The following is a 17,721-nucleotide window of genomic DNA, read 5'->3' on the forward strand; positions in this document are numbered from 1 at the left end:
GATTGTAAAAGGACACAGACATATAAAATATAAAAAAGTCTAATTAATTAATTGTGCATAGAGCTGGACAATATCAATATTTTATTGCATTGTGATACATATTTCTTATCAAGACCACAATATGAATTGAGGAAATCATCCGTCATTGCTTAAAGAACAGTGACTCAACTGTACGTTTTATTACAGAGTGTAAAACAACTTGTTTTATTGAATGATGTGCAGCAGAATCACAGTATATAAATCGCTGTACTCTGCATGAAAGACTATTTAAATAGCAGAATCTGCCACTGCTGATGCTGTATTTTGTCTGCAAGTCAAATAACACACTATACAATAAGTACTGTCATAAAATATAATTGTAAGATTATATTTAAAAACTGTGATATAATATTTTTTTTCATATTGCCCAGCTCTATCAGTGTGTGATTAAGTAAACCATGAGCAGTGGCTTTTATACTGTTTACATTGATAGCTAAATTATATTTCATCAAACAAAATTAGGAATTTATTGTGATTATAGATGTTGCCCATATCGTCCAGTCCTTATTGTGCACAGGTGTAATACTTACGTTTGAGTCTTACCTTTTGTGCTGATCCTTAGCTATACTAGCTGGTAGAGCCCACGGATTTGTGTAAAAAAAAGTGGGGAGATGAACTCTGGGAACCTGTAGGTAAAGACAGAGGAAGGGTTATTAGTGATACGTTGCCTGTCCTACATTCTGCTACAGCACTCATGCACAAGTTCTGCTAAGCCATGGTTTCAAAAGTATTCATATCCCTTCAGCTTTTTCACATTTTGTCACAACCGTTTAGCTCCATCCACAAACAAAGATAGGTGGAAATAAATATAAGACAACGCTGAAAGAAAACCTGTTGGAGGCTGCAAAAGACTTTTCAGCAAGACAATGACCCTAAACATGCAAAATTTTATCACCCATGAGCAATAAATACTTAATAAATAATATTAATATAAGCAATGCATAATGATATTATTATTTGTTGCAAATAATAATTGTAACAATCAGTTGTGGTGATGATGATGTGTGTTCACAACAAACAGTTCTGAGATCAGAGATCAGATTTTTTAACTTTTCATTCAGACACATTTGGGTACAAAACATTGTGATCTCAGATCAGCTGCTTTACGTTACTCGTACCAGAATACGTGAAAAGATTAAAAGTGTTTTGAAACTGTAACGTAATGAATCCTGTTTTGGGACAGTTACATGTGTTTTTTTTTTTTTTAAATCCATTTTCTTCCCAATTCACACGGCTAATTACAAAACCCACTCATTAGGACTCCCTATCACTAGTGATGCTCCAACACCAGGAGGGTTAAGAAGTCTAGCACATGCCTCCTCCAACACATGTGAAGTCAGACTCTTTTTGAACTGCTCCTGATGCTGTAGCATTGCCGAGTAGCATCACAGCACTAACACTCGGAGGAAAGCGCAGCGACTCTGTTCTGATACATCAGCTCACAGACGCAGCCTTGTGCTGATCCACATCACCCTAGGAGTGCACCATCCACTGTACCCACCCAGAGAGGTTTTGATACGGTCAGTGAATCGGAACACTATAAATGAATTAATTAATTTTGAATCTGAGTTTCGAATTTGCAATTACTAGAAAACGCGTAAGCAAGTAAACAAACTCATCAACAGATTCGGAGCAGATAAACATTATTAATAATTCTGCAGATTACATTTGTTTGTCCAAGCTTTCGGTACTGTCCTAGCTCACACAGTGTTTGTATGTGTGTGTTTTTCAGTGTCTCTGCAGGATGTTTCAGCTTTTACAGGAGGGTCTGTGATCCTGAATTGTTCAACCAGTAACTTGAGCTTAGTCAATGTGTACTGGAGATACAGGGATAGTAAGACTGTGTACAACATAATCGATGGAAAAGAGCAGTTGGGTGAACAGGAAGCAGCGTTCAGAGGCAGAGTCAAGAGTTTTCCAGAAGAATGGAAAAAAGGCAATTTCTCAATCATACTGAACAATGTGACTGAGTCTGATTCAGGACCGTACACCTGCTTCATTCCTAAACTCAACAATCATCCAAAACTACAGCTGACTGTTACTACAGGTGTGTATGCACTGTTTTTACACATTACTGATATTGTTTGTAGTCTGAACAGTCAGTACATACGTTAATGATTAACAGATGTTGTATTTTGTACTCTGTATTCACTGGTTAAAGTGGTGTTTTGAAATTCTCCAGCTCTCACGGGTAAGGTCCCAGTGGTGGAGTGTTCCTGTAGCTGGTTCCTAGGCAGGCTGATCTCTGTAGAGAGAGTTTCTAGGCTGGTGCTTAGATAGTACAATCCCAAAAGTGGGATTAGAACACTAGTGCAGACACTATTAAGTAATGTTGGTTCATGTATTATGAAAATAGTGATTTGCTATATTCCAAAATGCATAATTTCAGCTACTATATGTCATAACTTATTTATTAACACAAGACAATCTATAAGACATCATATAAAATCAATAGAAGATAATCTTACCACCAAGAAAAGAACATGGATAAAGACCTTTTAGGAAAAGCCTTAAAGCTTTTATCACATCTTAACCTCAAACACCTAATTTAGTACATATGTAGTGAAATATATTTCCCTTATCGTGCTAGAACCTTTGAACAACTTTACTCTGTCTGAACGTATAAAACCAAGTGTATGCCACAAAAAGACAAATATGTGCTAAAGTGGCAATAAAACCCCAACAACCAACCAACCAACTGACCTTAACGCCATGATCCAAATCACTCATAAACATATAAAACTAAGCCAATTTAAAGCTTTAAATAATATAACCTGCATAAAAGATAGAGACATTAAATCATGTTTGATTAACTTGTGAATACTTTCATTTGCATTCATTTGCACTTAAGCTTTTATTACTTGAATAGCTTAATAATAACGTGCGTTTGGAACAAGAGTCCATTAACAACACCTTGTATTCACAAGGACCCAAGTGAGTTTTTTGAACACTGTGCACTGCTGTGTTGTTTTCTACTCTCTAACCTAAACGAGCACACTTGTCTCTCAGCAGATCACTGTGTTAAAGCAGGTCAGGGTGCCTCCAGGGACAGGATTGAGGAACACTGCTATAAATAATGGTTCCATCATTGTCATCACACCCAGATTGCAGTGTTTAATGGCAACGTAAACATGCCTGTACCTGGGCAGATAATTGTCTTGTTTTTGTAGAGCATTTTATTTTAGTTTCATTTTTAGTTCTCAAAGCAGACGTCATACTGCCACTACTTTATATCTTTTTATAATGTTAAACTAAAAACCTCAGCTCAGAATTTATAATCTGATACACCATATGTCCAAATTAGAGTTTAGATTGGGCCTAAAAAAAATCCAGCCCAACAAACATTACCATACGAAAAAAGGTACAATAAACAATAAATTGAATAGGAATAAGGTTTCAAGTATTAAAGGAATAAAAAGCACGGAAGAGCAATAGAAGCAAAGATAAATGAAATGAAATAAAATAAAATAAAAATATATGTAGGTTTATGTTAAATATAATAAATTATGTTTTGTAGCAAAGACACCCTTAATCAAGCTGCACAATGCATATTTGACGGCTTGCGTGTAGATTACTAAAATAGGGTCCTTCATGTGAACAGCATCTGCCTTGTTTTATTAACTGACACTAGCCACTAAATGAAGACATTGTAGATCTGGAGCTGTGAGCACTCTGTTTTGTTTAGGCACCCAAATGAGTGTAGAGAGATAAAAGATAAACAACCTCACTAATAAAACTGCAGAGAACACACTTTCACTGTGAAACCTGAATGAACGTTGCATGTCTTGTGACCTGCTTTGGCAAAAAGGGCACTGAAACTTAAATGCCGTTAGTCATTATGAAATACTGTGACCAAACTCTGAGACTTCTGTATGCTTCAGATATTTGTGGATTATTAACCTGAATGTGTTATCCACTAGTTTCAATCTGTCAAAGACTGTTTGTTTTTTAATATTCTTGCGCGTGTGTGTGGTGTATTTCTCAGAACGGCAAGACTCCAAATCAGACAAACAGAAGAACAGCAGCGGCACTGAGGGAAGACCACACAGCCTTTTGCTTCTCTTTGCATTTCTGCTGGGCAGCTCTCTGCTTTCTGCCTGAGCTCTGCTGTGCTGCCTGTACTTTCTGAAGAGAGCTTCATGTGTAATGCCGTGCAACGCAGTGCAAAAACTATAGAAAAAATAGGAAATTCTGAAAACAACCTTTAAAACTCTCAGGCCTGTTCTACTGTTTCTTAGAGGCTGTAGTTGTTATCTTTCTCAATTGTTTAAAAGCTATGTTGAAAGAGAAACGCTTTGTTCAAAGTTTAAGTTCAAAGGGAACTACAGTACCAGTCAAAGGTTTGGACACATTCTCATTAATAATTTATTCTTTATTTGTTTTAATTACTACATAATAGATTGATGATAATAGACTTACAAATTATGAAGGAATACATACAGTTAGGTTCAGAGTAAAGAAAAGCAGTTAAGTGCTCAGAACCGCTAGAACTCTTATGGATGGATGGATGGATGGATGGTTGGAAAACAGTGAAGAAGAACTTGTATGGACAGACAGAGAGACAGACAGAGAAAGAAAAGCAGTAAACAAGAGCTCAGAACCTCTAGAATTAATTTAGATAGATAGAGTGAAAGAGATGGATAGAGAGAGAGAGAGAGAAGGAAAAGCAGTGAACAAGAACTCAGAACCTCAAGAACTCCTCATGAAGCCGAGAGAATCAGCCAGTATGTGCAAAGTTGACATCAAAGCAAATGGCGCTACTTTGAAGAATCTAAACTATAAAACATATTTTGGCTTGTTTAACACTTTTTTGTTTACTTACATATGCATTCCTTTATAGTTTATGACTTTAATATTAATCTACAACATAGAAAATAATAAAACATAAAGAAACTAAATGAGATTAAATAAAGGGGTGTGTCCAAACTTTTGACTGTAACTTTTGTATGCGGTAACTCTCACTTACAAACGTAGAACCTCATAAAATCTTATCGGATCTAGCAAGTCATAGCAATAACAAAAATAATATGATAGTCAAACCCATGTGCTGTTTATACTCTAGAAATACATAAATAATAATAAATAATAAATAAATAATAATAATAAAATCCAAAAGCTTTAGATCACTGGTTCTCAAGCTTTTAAAGCAATGTCTCAGCAATGATCAAACCAAAAAGCTTAACTACCTACTTTGTGGGTAAAATAGCTAAGCTGAAGTATAGCTGAAGGACTATTCGGATGGTGAGATATTGAAGGTAAAGTTGTGATTTATTCCCCTTTACGTAGGGAATAGAGAAAGAGAGCAAGGCTAAACTCATGCCAAAGTTTATGCTTAGCAATCAGATAATATTACTGCGTCACTACTTACTAACCCCCTGAATTAATGGCGGTATAGGAGCGAGTCAGTGCTGACTGGGTGGTGTGTTCATACACTCGTGTAGTGGCAGTGCTGATTTGGTGATATGGAACATTTTGTTGGGTATTTGTTTAAGTTTATGAAGAAGCAGATTATCAAGAAATTTAATAAGCCTTAGGTTCATAGTCAAGTGTTCGTATTTATTGAGTGGATTCGCACCACTTCTAAAAGCATACCTGTCAAGTCTCCCGTTTTGGCCGGGAAACTACCGTATTTTACTCCTCTTTCCCAGCTTGTGACTCAGTTAGCTTAACTTTAGAATTAGCTAGATAGATATTCAGGGTTTGAGAAAAATCTACATACATATAATGCCCTGCCCTGATGTGACTGATCAGCCAAAACCGATAATTTCCAAACTCTATTAGTTCAGGGCTAGTTTTAGGGTTTGTTAGAATTTGTTTAAATCTCAAGTATTGTGGTGTAATGTATTATTTAGAAGGGGTAGAAGAGATGGTTGAGCTGGAGAGAGAGAGAAAATGTGGAGAGGGCTGAAATTAACTGAACTGATCAGGAGTGGACTGAACGAAGAAGTATTAATGAAAGATTATTAATTGTGTAGGCCCCTTAGGACTATTATTTACTTATGGAATATATCTGATCCATGTCCTTTTTGTAAATTTTTGCACCCTTCAATTTAAATTTTAAATCTATTAAAAAAAAATATATATATATATATATATATATATATATATATAAATTTTTAGCCCTCGGTTGGGCTGTTGGGGCGGTGGAAAAAATCCCTTATTTTTAAGTCCAAAACTTGACAGGTATGTCTAAAAGCATAATGTAATATGTTGTAATAATATAGTGGTCCCAGATCAGCACTTTCACTTTCAGTTTTGTTATGATCCACTTTCCTGCCACCTCTGGTCGGTTTCTGCACTGGACTATTAAGACTAATACTTAAAATACTAATACTTATTTTGTAGTAATTATACATTTCTCCAAAGATTCCATCTTTTTGAGTGCGTTGTTGTTATTATTATTATAATTATTTATTATTTTTAAAACAAGTGGTTTAACTGGAAGTTTTTTGACTGTTAGTTCATGAACAGGGTCTTTGTAGGCACTTGCTTATGCTTGCTGTTTTTGGCTCTCTTCAGTGCTTTATATGTAATAGCTGTGCGCATATAGAAGCAAGAAAAAGGCTAAGTTAAATGAAACGTGGTAATAATTTGGTTGCAGCAGTGAAAAACGGATGAAAATACCCCAAAAACTAAGTACTAAAAGTAAGTGTTTTACAGTGTGTTTAAATTGAATTTAAATGACATTTACAATTTATATTTATTTTCTTTTTTACGTTTGAGTGTACTAAAATATAGGAATATATTTTTATTTGTTTATTTTTCTTTTATGACTTTTGTTTTTAGTGCTGTAAATCTAAGTTTGTCTCTTAATGAAGAATCAAAAAAATTTTTTATTTTTTTTAAGTTATAAATTTGTTAAATAAGGAGCATTTCTATTGCTCTAGTTCAAACTAACTACCAGATTCTAATTGTCAGGAAACGTAAAACATTGTAAAAATTGAGAGATAAGATTTTGCATAAACAGCATTATTTAAAAGCAAATGAAGGAAATTATGCCCACTCTATTATCTTATTAAGGCTAACAGTACTAAAGGTTTATTTTATGTTTAATAGCTGCAGTGCATTAACTAAGTGGCTAATGCAGCATTTGTCCATGAAGGCGAGACGATCTTAATGCAGAGAGCACCACTGTATCTCCACTGTATCTTACTGGAATGCTTTTAGACCACAACCCCTTTAACCTGTTTAAAGATCCTTCCAGTAAACGCTAAAGTGGCTGTAGACTCCTGTTAATCTGATATGATATCAGTGACTCTCTGACTCATAGGCTACGTTTACTCAGCAGGTATAAGTGGTTCAAATCAGATGTTATCTGTGCCAAAAAGACACTAAATCTGACATTTTCAGTTCTAATTTTGTCCTATTCATTATGTGGAATTGAAATGCGACACTTATCATTCCACACTGATCACCAGATTGGAATTTCTGAGTTTTTTATGTCAAGGAAAAAGACAAAAGGATGACAGCAGTGAGTGAAATTTTCAGTGGTGAAATAGTGGGATAACAGACCTTACTATAAATGTTTGTGATGAGGTCTCTGTTCAAACTAAAATATAGAAGGCAAAACTTCCTATAATTTAACCACTGTGTATTTCTAATTAAATGGCCAAAATGTGACAACACTCATAACGCTGCTGCAGCATCAAAAGAAATAAAATACATAAAAACTAAATATAAAGAAAAGTTACGAATGTAAATCAAAAAGTGTTTGTGGCAGAATATCATAGCATTTTTTACAGCATGCTTTAAAGGAGAACTCTAGTGTAAAATTGACTTTTGCTGTAGTAAAGCATGATAAAAAGTTCTTACCTTTGATGAATAGCACACCTCCACTCTCCTACTGTGCTAAGCAAAATGCACGAATTACTGGATCTCTGAAAGAGAGCGGAGGTGGGCTATTCAACAAAGGTACGTCATTTTTATCATGTTTTACTACACCAACAGTCAATTTTACACCAGAGTTCTCCTTTAATGCATTCTCTGTGATAAGCCCTGCTGTCAGCTAGTGGAATTTGTTGATAGCTCCTTTGATGCTGGAGAAATGAATCTGAAACTTCACGTGAAGCTTCATTCTTTTGCGTTTGTGCGTGAACAGTTGAGGCGAATGTTAGATTTAGGTCACATTGAAAATAAGCAAAAAATAAACAGATTTTGGTGAGAAAATCGGATTTTGAACAGAAGAACTTTTCTTGGAAAAAGACTGAATTGGGCTGGAAAAATTTCACATGAAGCATAGAGTTACTCTAGTTATTAATGTTGCACTATTTAATTAAATTTTAATATTTATTATACTTGTACTCCAGCTGCTTTGATTCTGTATTTGTTTTAGTTTAAACGTAAATACAAACATGAAAACAAGACATTGACATTGTGAATTTGATCTATTCAAATGTGCTGAGGACAGAAGGTTTGGAATGTGGATTTGTCAAGGAAGTTGATTTAAACCGTATATAAAAGAACATTGTTTTAGTTAGCGATAACTGAAGCAGCTACTAGGGTTTAATAAAAGAACAGTTGAAACTGCATAAGCGTATTGAACTCCGATTGCTGTGCTGTGTATGTGTGTGAGAAGATCTGAATGTTGTACTGTTGTGCCTCTGTTATTTCAGTGTTTGTATTCATTTAAAATTATATATGTATATATATATATATATATATATATATATATTGCTACAGGCTTGACTTTGTCTTTTTCTATCAAACCATTGTGAGCTTTTGAGCTGTCACCCGTTTGTGTTTGGTGACCTTTATAAGGGAAGTCTCTAGTGAAAAAAATCACAAAAGCTTTCTCTTAAGATAAAAGAGGAACTCTGATTGAGTAATATTATTTGAAGAGATTTATTCATTTATCTTAGCAATATGAGTGTTTTTGCCTGAAAAAAGCACCACGTATGATTTAAACAGATGCAAATAAACATAAATACAGTAAAACTTCACAAGAATTTATAATTTTTTTCTCCTGGACGCTCCTCAGCCAGCATGTGTATATTATGTTCAGTTCCGTCAGCAGCTCACCTGATTTACCACATTTACCAAATTACCAAACCAGGTGTTGATTATTATAATGAGGACTAGAAATAACTCTATTAAACTCAGATGAGGAGGAGAGATTAGGAAATGTTTTTTTTAAGGAAAACAGGGCTGTAAAAGCTCTGCTGTTTGTTAAATTGCTGTTTGAATTTATTGTAATGCTGTAATGTGTTTTACTGAGATAATAAACTGAACAGATAAGAAGCTTTTTCTTTACTTAAAATTTCCACACAAGCCTAAAACATTTGCACAATACTGTACATATGAAGTAATTATCTTGTTAAGCAAATCAAATGCTTAATAAATTAAACCTGTTGAGATCCAGATTCAGTACAGTGTTAATGTTATCTCAGGGTCTCCAGTGGTGTCAATAATAATGCTCAAGCAGAATTGCTTAAATTTGTTTTTAAGCGTATACTGGTTCAAACCAAATGATTCACAGAGAAACCACATCTTAGGCTACGTTCAGACTGCTGGCCCAAATCTGATTTTTAAAGAGTCTGGGCAACCAGAAACCACATGAAACCAGTTTTGTAAGAGGTTTAAGAGTCTGTATGCTCATATTTAGTTTAAACTTTTGTCTTTTGTATCATTTACAACACGTCAAACAATGACCTCAATAAATTTAGAGTGATGGAAGTGTGGGGGTCCAAAAAAAATTAAAGTTTAGATATTGAAGCCTTTTTAATTACTACAGCAACCCATGCAGATAGATTTGTAACATCTAGACAGCAAATCTGACCTGATCAGTGCAGCCAGTCATCTCAACAGATCTGATTTGAGAAACAAATGCATGTTTGACTGACTGCAGTCTGACCATTGTCAAAAGAAATAGATTTACAAATCTAAATTGACAGCAGTGAAAGGGGAAAATGTTTAATCTATACCACTAATTCCCTAAGACCAGTAAATAACTGTAAACCAGCACATTTTAACAGGAGTGACACACTTTTTTAACTTTATGTCATTTTTTGCCCACATGCCTCTTCCAGTTCCCACATTCTCAACATCAGGTCACTGTGGTTTCCACCAAATAAGAGAACACGTTTAGACAAGTTTCGGCACTTTCCCCCTGTTGATGAACATCAGCGTATGACCATTTAAAGACATGAGCAAGAAGAGATCACCAGTCTCTCTACTCTACTCTTCTCCAAATAAGAATAGAGAGAATAGAAATTCACCATCAAATTCTCAAAACTATCGCCTCACATCAGTCACTGTGACTCTAGATCTGTCTAGTGTTTTATAGCTGCCATTTAATCACTATAAACCTGGATGAACTACAGCAAACATTACAAATTAAAGGATCACAAGTAGATCTAAAAGATAGAATTAGCTGATAGCATAGGGGGCTGATATCTGATTTATTGTAATATACAATCAAGTTTACAGTACTGAAACTTCAGTGTCTTTTTGTCTGTGAAAAAAACTAAACATCACATGTAAAAGATCACAATCGTATATTGTGATTGCTAACTATGCTTTGACAGCATAGAGGCCAGAGATCAAAAGCAAACATCACAGATAAAATCAAACCATGGTTGAATATTGTGTAATATGATAAAAGATTAAAAAAACACATATATATATATTATCTCTCTATATTGTGAATGCTAACTGTGTAGAAAATAAAGTACTGATTAAATAACTGATGACATACAAGTCAGCATTCAAAAGCAACGATCATGGATTTAAAAAAATGGCCAAATGTACTTTAATTAATTTGTATTTTGAGTGATTTGTTCATTGTACGGATGCAACCGAACAGAACAGATTTTAAAACTGTTTAAAAACCAAACCATAGATTAATTGAGAAATTATCACAATAACTCACATTAAAGATAAAATACTAAAAATAAAATCTAAATCAATGTACAGCTTTTATGTATTTTATCATTTATAAGGCAGATACATAAACACATATTAATAAACTATTTTGAAACATACCCAGACATCAAAAGCAAGATCAAAGCTCCATAATTAATTATTAGACACAAAATTATTAAAACAAGTGCCTGGTTCTTCGCATTGATTAAAAAACAAACATCACAGCCCAAATCAAAGCTTGATTTGAGTACTAAGTACTTTGCTAAATCAAAAAGCAATTTCACAAATTAGCACACAGAGTATTTTCAGAACTTGAATGACAGATAATAGTCAGAGATCAAAGCTAATACACTCAGATAAAACCTCCCCTCACGGCTCTTTATTGTTCCTGAAAGGATAAATGATTAATTAGTCGATAAAAACAAACTCAGAACGTACCTTAACCGGCCCGGAACAGCCAGGGTGTGGTGAGAAGCCATGAGTGGCTTCTTCACACAGTGCATTGTTTCTGTTTGTGGTCTGTAGTTGCAGAGCTAACACAGCAGAACTGTGCTGTAGCTGGAGGAAGTTAATGGCTGAGAAGCTGAATGTATGAATGCTGAACTCATTATTTCCTGTTTATTTTATTCACTGCATGTCTCTGTCTCAGGTTTCTTTATCATTAGCAGCAGCGACTTCTGCAACCCTGCTAGCATGGGTTTATGGTTAGTCTGCATCTGTATGTGACCTATAGTGCTTAAGACCTGGTGCGATATTATTCACACACCAGAAGTGTGCACATCTGGACACAAAGCTATCACGACTACGCCACCCCTAATAGTATAGACGGGGACCCCCACTAGGTCACTCAACTAAATGAGTACCTGAGCCAGCCAATATTACATATGCACAATCAGGATGTCCAATTGCAGTTATTTATATATATATATATTTATATATATATATATATATATATATATATATATATATATATATATATATATATATATATATATATATATATATATATATATATATATATATTTATTTAGATTGTATGACAAATATTTAAAAAAAATAGAAACACTTTAATCACTACCATTAAAAATTACTACATCAGATCGGGGTTGAATGACACACATCTATAACTACCACAGGCCAAAAGAAAGTGTGGTCAAGGAATGTCCAAACCCACAGAATTCACAGTCAATAACGACCACCACAGCACACAATTCACCTCACTACACTCTCTAATCGTATCAAGAAAAACACAACAAACCACAGCAACACTATATGACCAACTCCACAACCCAGAATACTGGGGTGGTCCACTCCTTAACCACAAACAAAATAAAACAAAAAAAGAATACAAATGCTTAAATGACAACAACTTCCAAATAATAACTGGCCCGTGATATGTTATTACAATAGTTTACAACAAAAACATAGAAATATGTTCAACCATCCAGATCTGACCAGAGTATTCATACAAGGAAAAAAAACAGGTATCTATAAAAATGTATAATCAGCAGTGGCTCAACACTATCTAGTTATAATTTGAATCAGAAGAGCAAAGGGAAACTCTACACAATAAAACTTAAAAATAATGTATAGGGAGGGAGAAAACAGTGGCCCGCTTGCACCAAGACTGCGGTCCCACTCTACAGAAAAAAAATATATAATCAAAAAAAAAATATAGCATTCAAAATAACAAAATACAAACCAAAACATGAAATGGTAAAATTCACCATTATAGCCCTGAGAGCATGTGCAAATTAGGCATACAAGTCCACATACATAAGATATCCAGAACAACTGCTTAGCTAACCTTGTAATATAATCAAACACCATAATATAATTAAATATGTACGCAGCAATCACAGATAATCAGGATATACTCGTTATTTCTTAATAATAGCACTACAGCTGCACCCATACACATCCCTGCACCTAGACTTGTATGCCGTTACACCAGATAGAGGCAAACACACATACCAAACGCCAAATACTGTTGGCATCCAGGCAGTAGAAGCACCCCGGCTCCGTAACTGTATCCCAAAAACAAGAAAATCACTCAGTAGGCTCCAACTAATACACGCACACACCATTAACCCCCACATACCGTAACTAGAGCCCCAATAAATAACAATGAAGTAAAAACTTCATTATAACACATACCCAACGGATATACAGGCTACGTTAAGCCAGCCCCAGGTAGCAACCACAGCTAATCGCCACCACACAGACCAACCTAGGCTAAAGAGACCAAATACAGTTACACATAGCTAAAAAAATTAGCTCTTACCAGATGAACAGTACTTCCCTCCCGTCAATAACCGGCAGATACGAGTAATAAAACCAGCGACCTACCGATAATTCAGCAACACACGCACACACGCACTCTTCAGCTTGCCTCCGGGCTAGTGGCTCCCAGCAGTACACATACGCTAAAAAAATCAATTAAAATAACATCACGACATATTCTATAAACTTCAGCCTTTATGTATTAGCAAACAATAAAAACTAATTTCACATATGCATATCCCACCTACCGAGTCAAGTTCTTCCAGCAGCGACCATGCCACGCCAAACAATACGACGCCCTCTTTGTTTTGCCCAAAGTGGAGGTGAGCTCACCTGGGTGCGTCCCCCTTTATCTTCCCCCTCTGCACCAGACCCACTTCTTACCTGCGTTCCACTTACACTGGCCGCGTCCCAATTCACTAAGGTCTTAGTGACCTGCCAAGCATTTAGGCTCTCACTAATGTTATATTAGTGTCCTATTATTGACACATAGAACATTAATCAGATGATAACCACTACGAAATAAAACAATCCTCCAGCCATACCACATGTAGATCAAAGCTGGGTATTCTCAGTTATTCTCCTTTTATGGTGCAGTGCATCTGAACTGTGGTTAGTGCCTGAGAATATTACAGAAGAATACATTATATATCTGCAGTATCATCAAGGTTAGATATCACTTTGGCTTTATTTTTTATCTCATAGTACATTATTTTGATTATAAACAACTGAAAACTGCTAGAGTTTATACAGTTATCAAGAAGGGTTACTGATGACCCTTTTTGGGTAATTTATGCTTTTATCATTTACATTTCTGGAATTTTAGCCAAAACATTTTTCCAAAGTGACTTACAAGGTTATTCCCTTTACAGAGGTGTAGTGTGTAGAGTTTTGGCCAAGGACTCTTATTTGCATATCACAGCATTGTCACCCAGACTGGGAATTGAACCCCAGTCTAATGTCCTGCGGGTTACACTTTATCTTTAGTGACAAATCTAGGATTTGTTTGGGATCCGGCTGTAGTCAGGTTTTAGTATGGAGGCCTTTAGAGTGAGAGCGTCTATCCTGCCTTCCCTGTGGAGTAACAGAGTGTCCCAACTGCTGGTGTAACCTTCTGGAGAAACATTGCATACAACAGTCAGTAACCCCTAGTAGTGATACAAGGGACACTAACAGCTGTGCTGCTGACTCTCATGGCAGAACATTTCATTTCTCAATCTTGTCTTTAAAATAAGCAAATAAAAAGAACACTGCTTCATTACCAGGCCACTTGTGGAGGCATGGGGTAGGGGCAAGGAGTGAAATGTAAAATGTGATTGGGCCTTCGTTATTATGACAATTTAATTTGGATGCTTGGTTCCCTGCATTATTCCTGAATAAATCTATTTATTAAAATAGAAAAAACCCTGGTTGTTGTGAACTTGGGCTGGGGCATTCTCCCTCTCACTGTCTAAAGGTCACTTAGGGAAAATATAGACATGTTTACCTAGAGTCTACAGCTGAATCCTGCCACAAACGTAGTGAATTATTCTGCCTTTTATGTTAATGTTTTGGAAGAATGTAAGTTGTTTTACTACCAGCAAATTCTACTTCAGAATGAGGGCAGTTCAGCTTCTTTTATGTAAGTTGACTTTTATTTGGTCTTTCAGCCCCTGAGTCTAGTATGGCGGAGGTGGACTTATTATGGTCTAGGCTAACAGAATGGTTGTCTTCTGTCTTTTAGGTCTGTTAATTCGCTGTGTATTTGGGGAAGGTTTGACAGAGATACAGGTTGAATTTGGACGAAATGTGACTGTAGACTGCAAGCTTGATGTGAGAGAGCTGTACTGGTTCAAACAGCAGCCTCCTGGCCCTCCTATAGTCCTCCTGCGCTCTTTCATTAGCACGTCTTTGCAAGCTTTCTACTTTGACCTCAGCCTCAAACCAAGATACTTAGTGGTCTTAAATGGTAGTCTACTCATACACAACACTACAAACACAGATTTAGGTCTTTTCTTTTGTGTTCAAAGTGGTACACCACTGCAGTTCAGCAATGGCACCAAGTTATATGTCACAGGTACGTATTGTCAAACTAATTATGTGTTTTCCTCAGATTTTCTCAGACCATTATTTCAGCATACTGAGTAATTGTGAAATACTGTAAAATAAACTAAACAGACAAAGGTATCGGGACACCTAACTATTTATTGTTTTAATATTCAACAGTATTAAAACAACAGAGTTTATCCTGCTTTTGATGGAGTAACGTGACTACTGTCCAGGGAAGACCTTCTGCTAGCTTTGGAGCATTGCTGTGAGGATTGATTTGATTGCATTAGTAGCATTTTACTTTAAAGGGAATGTACAATACCTCGTTTACACAAGTTAGAATATGTCTGTGTTCTATACAAAACATGTTCATGAAGTTTTTTGCACAAAATCACTCTTGCATAAAGATAAAGATCTCACCTGCTCTATTCTTACCAGTTTTAGTCCCTTTCAGACTGAGCCGTTTAAGGGCTCTGTCACTTTTATGCATATAAGCTGATGACAGCCACATCCCATGTTTATGCTGAGTGTTTACCAGATGTTAGTGTTAGCTTGTGCTAAATGGAAAAAACACATCATCATCTGCTGACTCACCACGGACAGTAGGTCCAGATCCCTCCCTTAGACGAAGTCTGCTGGATAATCCTGCGGTGTACTGCATGAGGTTCTTAACCAGCGGACTAAAATGGCGTTTCTTCCACTGATCTAGTGGGTGGGGCTCTGGTCGAGACTGTAGGGGGAAGCCTTGAAGCAGAAAATGTCAACGGGAAGCAATTAAACACCTAGTCATGTAAAACCCTGATGCCCAAGCTATGATATGATGGAGTGATAAAGCGCCAATCAACATTTTGGAATGTGATGATGCACAATTGAAGACTTCTGTGCTGAAGTAATGTTGCTCCACTGGATATTTTAGATTAGATTAGGAGTGCCATATCATGCAACATCAATTCCAGACATCATTGACTGATGCACTGACTGTGGCTGATAGCAGTCAAATCCTCACAGCAGTGTTCCAGAACCAGTGTAAAGCCATTCCAGAAGGCTGCAGGCAGGTTCTGTCAAATGGGAAACTCAACGTTACATACATGTTACACTGATTTGTTAATTTAGGAAGTAATGTTCTGGGCCAACTGGAGTCTAGACTCTTTGGCAAATAAGGCTTGAAATAAAACTAAAATACTGGATGTTTAAAAAGAATCTGATCTGTTTTTTCTTTAATTACAGAACATTTCCCAGAAAACCACAGTGAGACGCTATCAACAGAAAGACCAAATGCTGAGGTCACACTATGGTCAAACCACATTAAATGGCAAGCGCTGAGCGTTATGTCCTTCGTCATAAACTGTGTTTTGTTCATCACAGTTGTAGGTAAGTTTATTAATCACGGTCACAAATATTACAGCCAAGTCTGACTTGTAGGGTCCTAACATCATTCATGTGATGTTTTTTAGTGCTGACGAATAAACTCGCCAGCCATGAAAGATACAGAGGTCCAACTGTTCTATGACATTAAATGCTGGTAACCCTAAGGTATGATGTTCTACTAAATGTACTGAAATAACGGTTTGAGGGTAGCAGAATGAATAGAAAATCTCGATGAAGCTGTGGATTCATTAATGTAAAAAGTCTACGTACATAAATTAGAGAAACTGATTTTGACAATGCATAAATACAGAAATGTTCAAAAAGTATGGCAAGTGCAAGTCTCTACTGTTTAAATTATTTTTCCATAATAATTATTTTTAATTTTAATTTTCTTTTTGTTTTTGTCTCCATGTACAGATGCAGCTGAGATTGTTGATTACTTGTGAACAAGCATTTGAGCATGGTTAAAGCTAAAGTATTATTAGTGTAATTTAAACATACGAATTAAATGAGTTGTCTGCGTATGTGTAGTTTGTGTATGATTTACAGAGTAACTGGTAACTGAAGTAATGTTATTGCTTTGGTGTGTAAATAAATAGACAGGCTGTTTAACTTTGTAATGAGTATTTTTAGAGTGTAAATGTACATTTTAAAAAAGTAAAAGTTCGATTACAATAATACTCAAAGTCCAAATATAAAAAAAGCAATACTGTCTTTGATATGAGTATAAAGTACCATATTTTATACTATGAATCAAATTTATACTAAGAATTAAACTATGAATCAAATATGAATCAAACTAAATATAATTCTATTGTAAGCCTTAAATGCAGTATTAAAATATACTCAGTTACAATGAATCGTAACCTGTGTTGTGATACATATCATATCGTCAGGTTTTTGCCGATACACAGCCCTAGTTAGCCTTGTAATGTAAATACAGCCATAAATGTTACTAAACCGTCACTTAAGTTGGTAGTCTATGTGATGTATGTGGAGAAATGGGCAGTGTGTTGATCAAAACACTTTGATATGGGTAAGATTATTATGTTCAGAAAACTGGACCGTCAGAGTGTCTCCCAGACAGCTCAGAGACTTGCGGGTTCTCCGGGGCAGCAGGGGTGATTATCTACAGAAGACCAA

General features: G+C 35.7%; 1 protein-coding gene and 1 long non-coding RNA gene across 6 annotated transcripts in view; both read left to right on the forward strand.

Moving 5' to 3' along the window:
- Positions 1-17,721, forward strand: part of LOC111189606 (CD276 antigen homolog) — a 223,566-nt gene that overhangs the window by 1,982 nt on the left and 203,863 nt on the right. The window contains exons 3-4 of one of the 5 annotated variants that reach the window (XM_049471341.1): positions 1,772-2,086; positions 4,025-4,180. The exons of 2 other annotated variants lie outside the window; for them this stretch is intronic. In XM_049471341.1, coding sequence (XP_049327298.1) covers positions 1,772-2,086; positions 4,025-4,140 — 431 coding nt within the window. In that variant the 3' untranslated portion in view covers positions 4,141-4,180. Of the gene's footprint in view, positions 1-1,771; positions 2,087-4,024; positions 4,197-17,721 lie in introns of those variants that run through there. 2 more of the 5 variants (XM_049471340.1, XM_049471338.1) reach the window with 2 other exon arrangements.
- Positions 15,148-16,813, forward strand: LOC125787303 (uncharacterized). The gene is made up of 3 exons (XR_007429245.1): positions 15,148-15,238; positions 16,438-16,581; positions 16,665-16,813. It is a non-coding gene; the product is annotated as an uncharacterized LOC125787303 (long non-coding RNA).

Source organism: Astyanax mexicanus, chromosome 23 (genome assembly GCF_023375975.1).
Source record: "Astyanax mexicanus isolate ESR-SI-001 chromosome 23, AstMex3_surface, whole genome shotgun sequence".
Lineage (NCBI taxonomy): Eukaryota > Metazoa > Chordata > Actinopteri > Characiformes > Acestrorhamphidae > Astyanax > Astyanax mexicanus.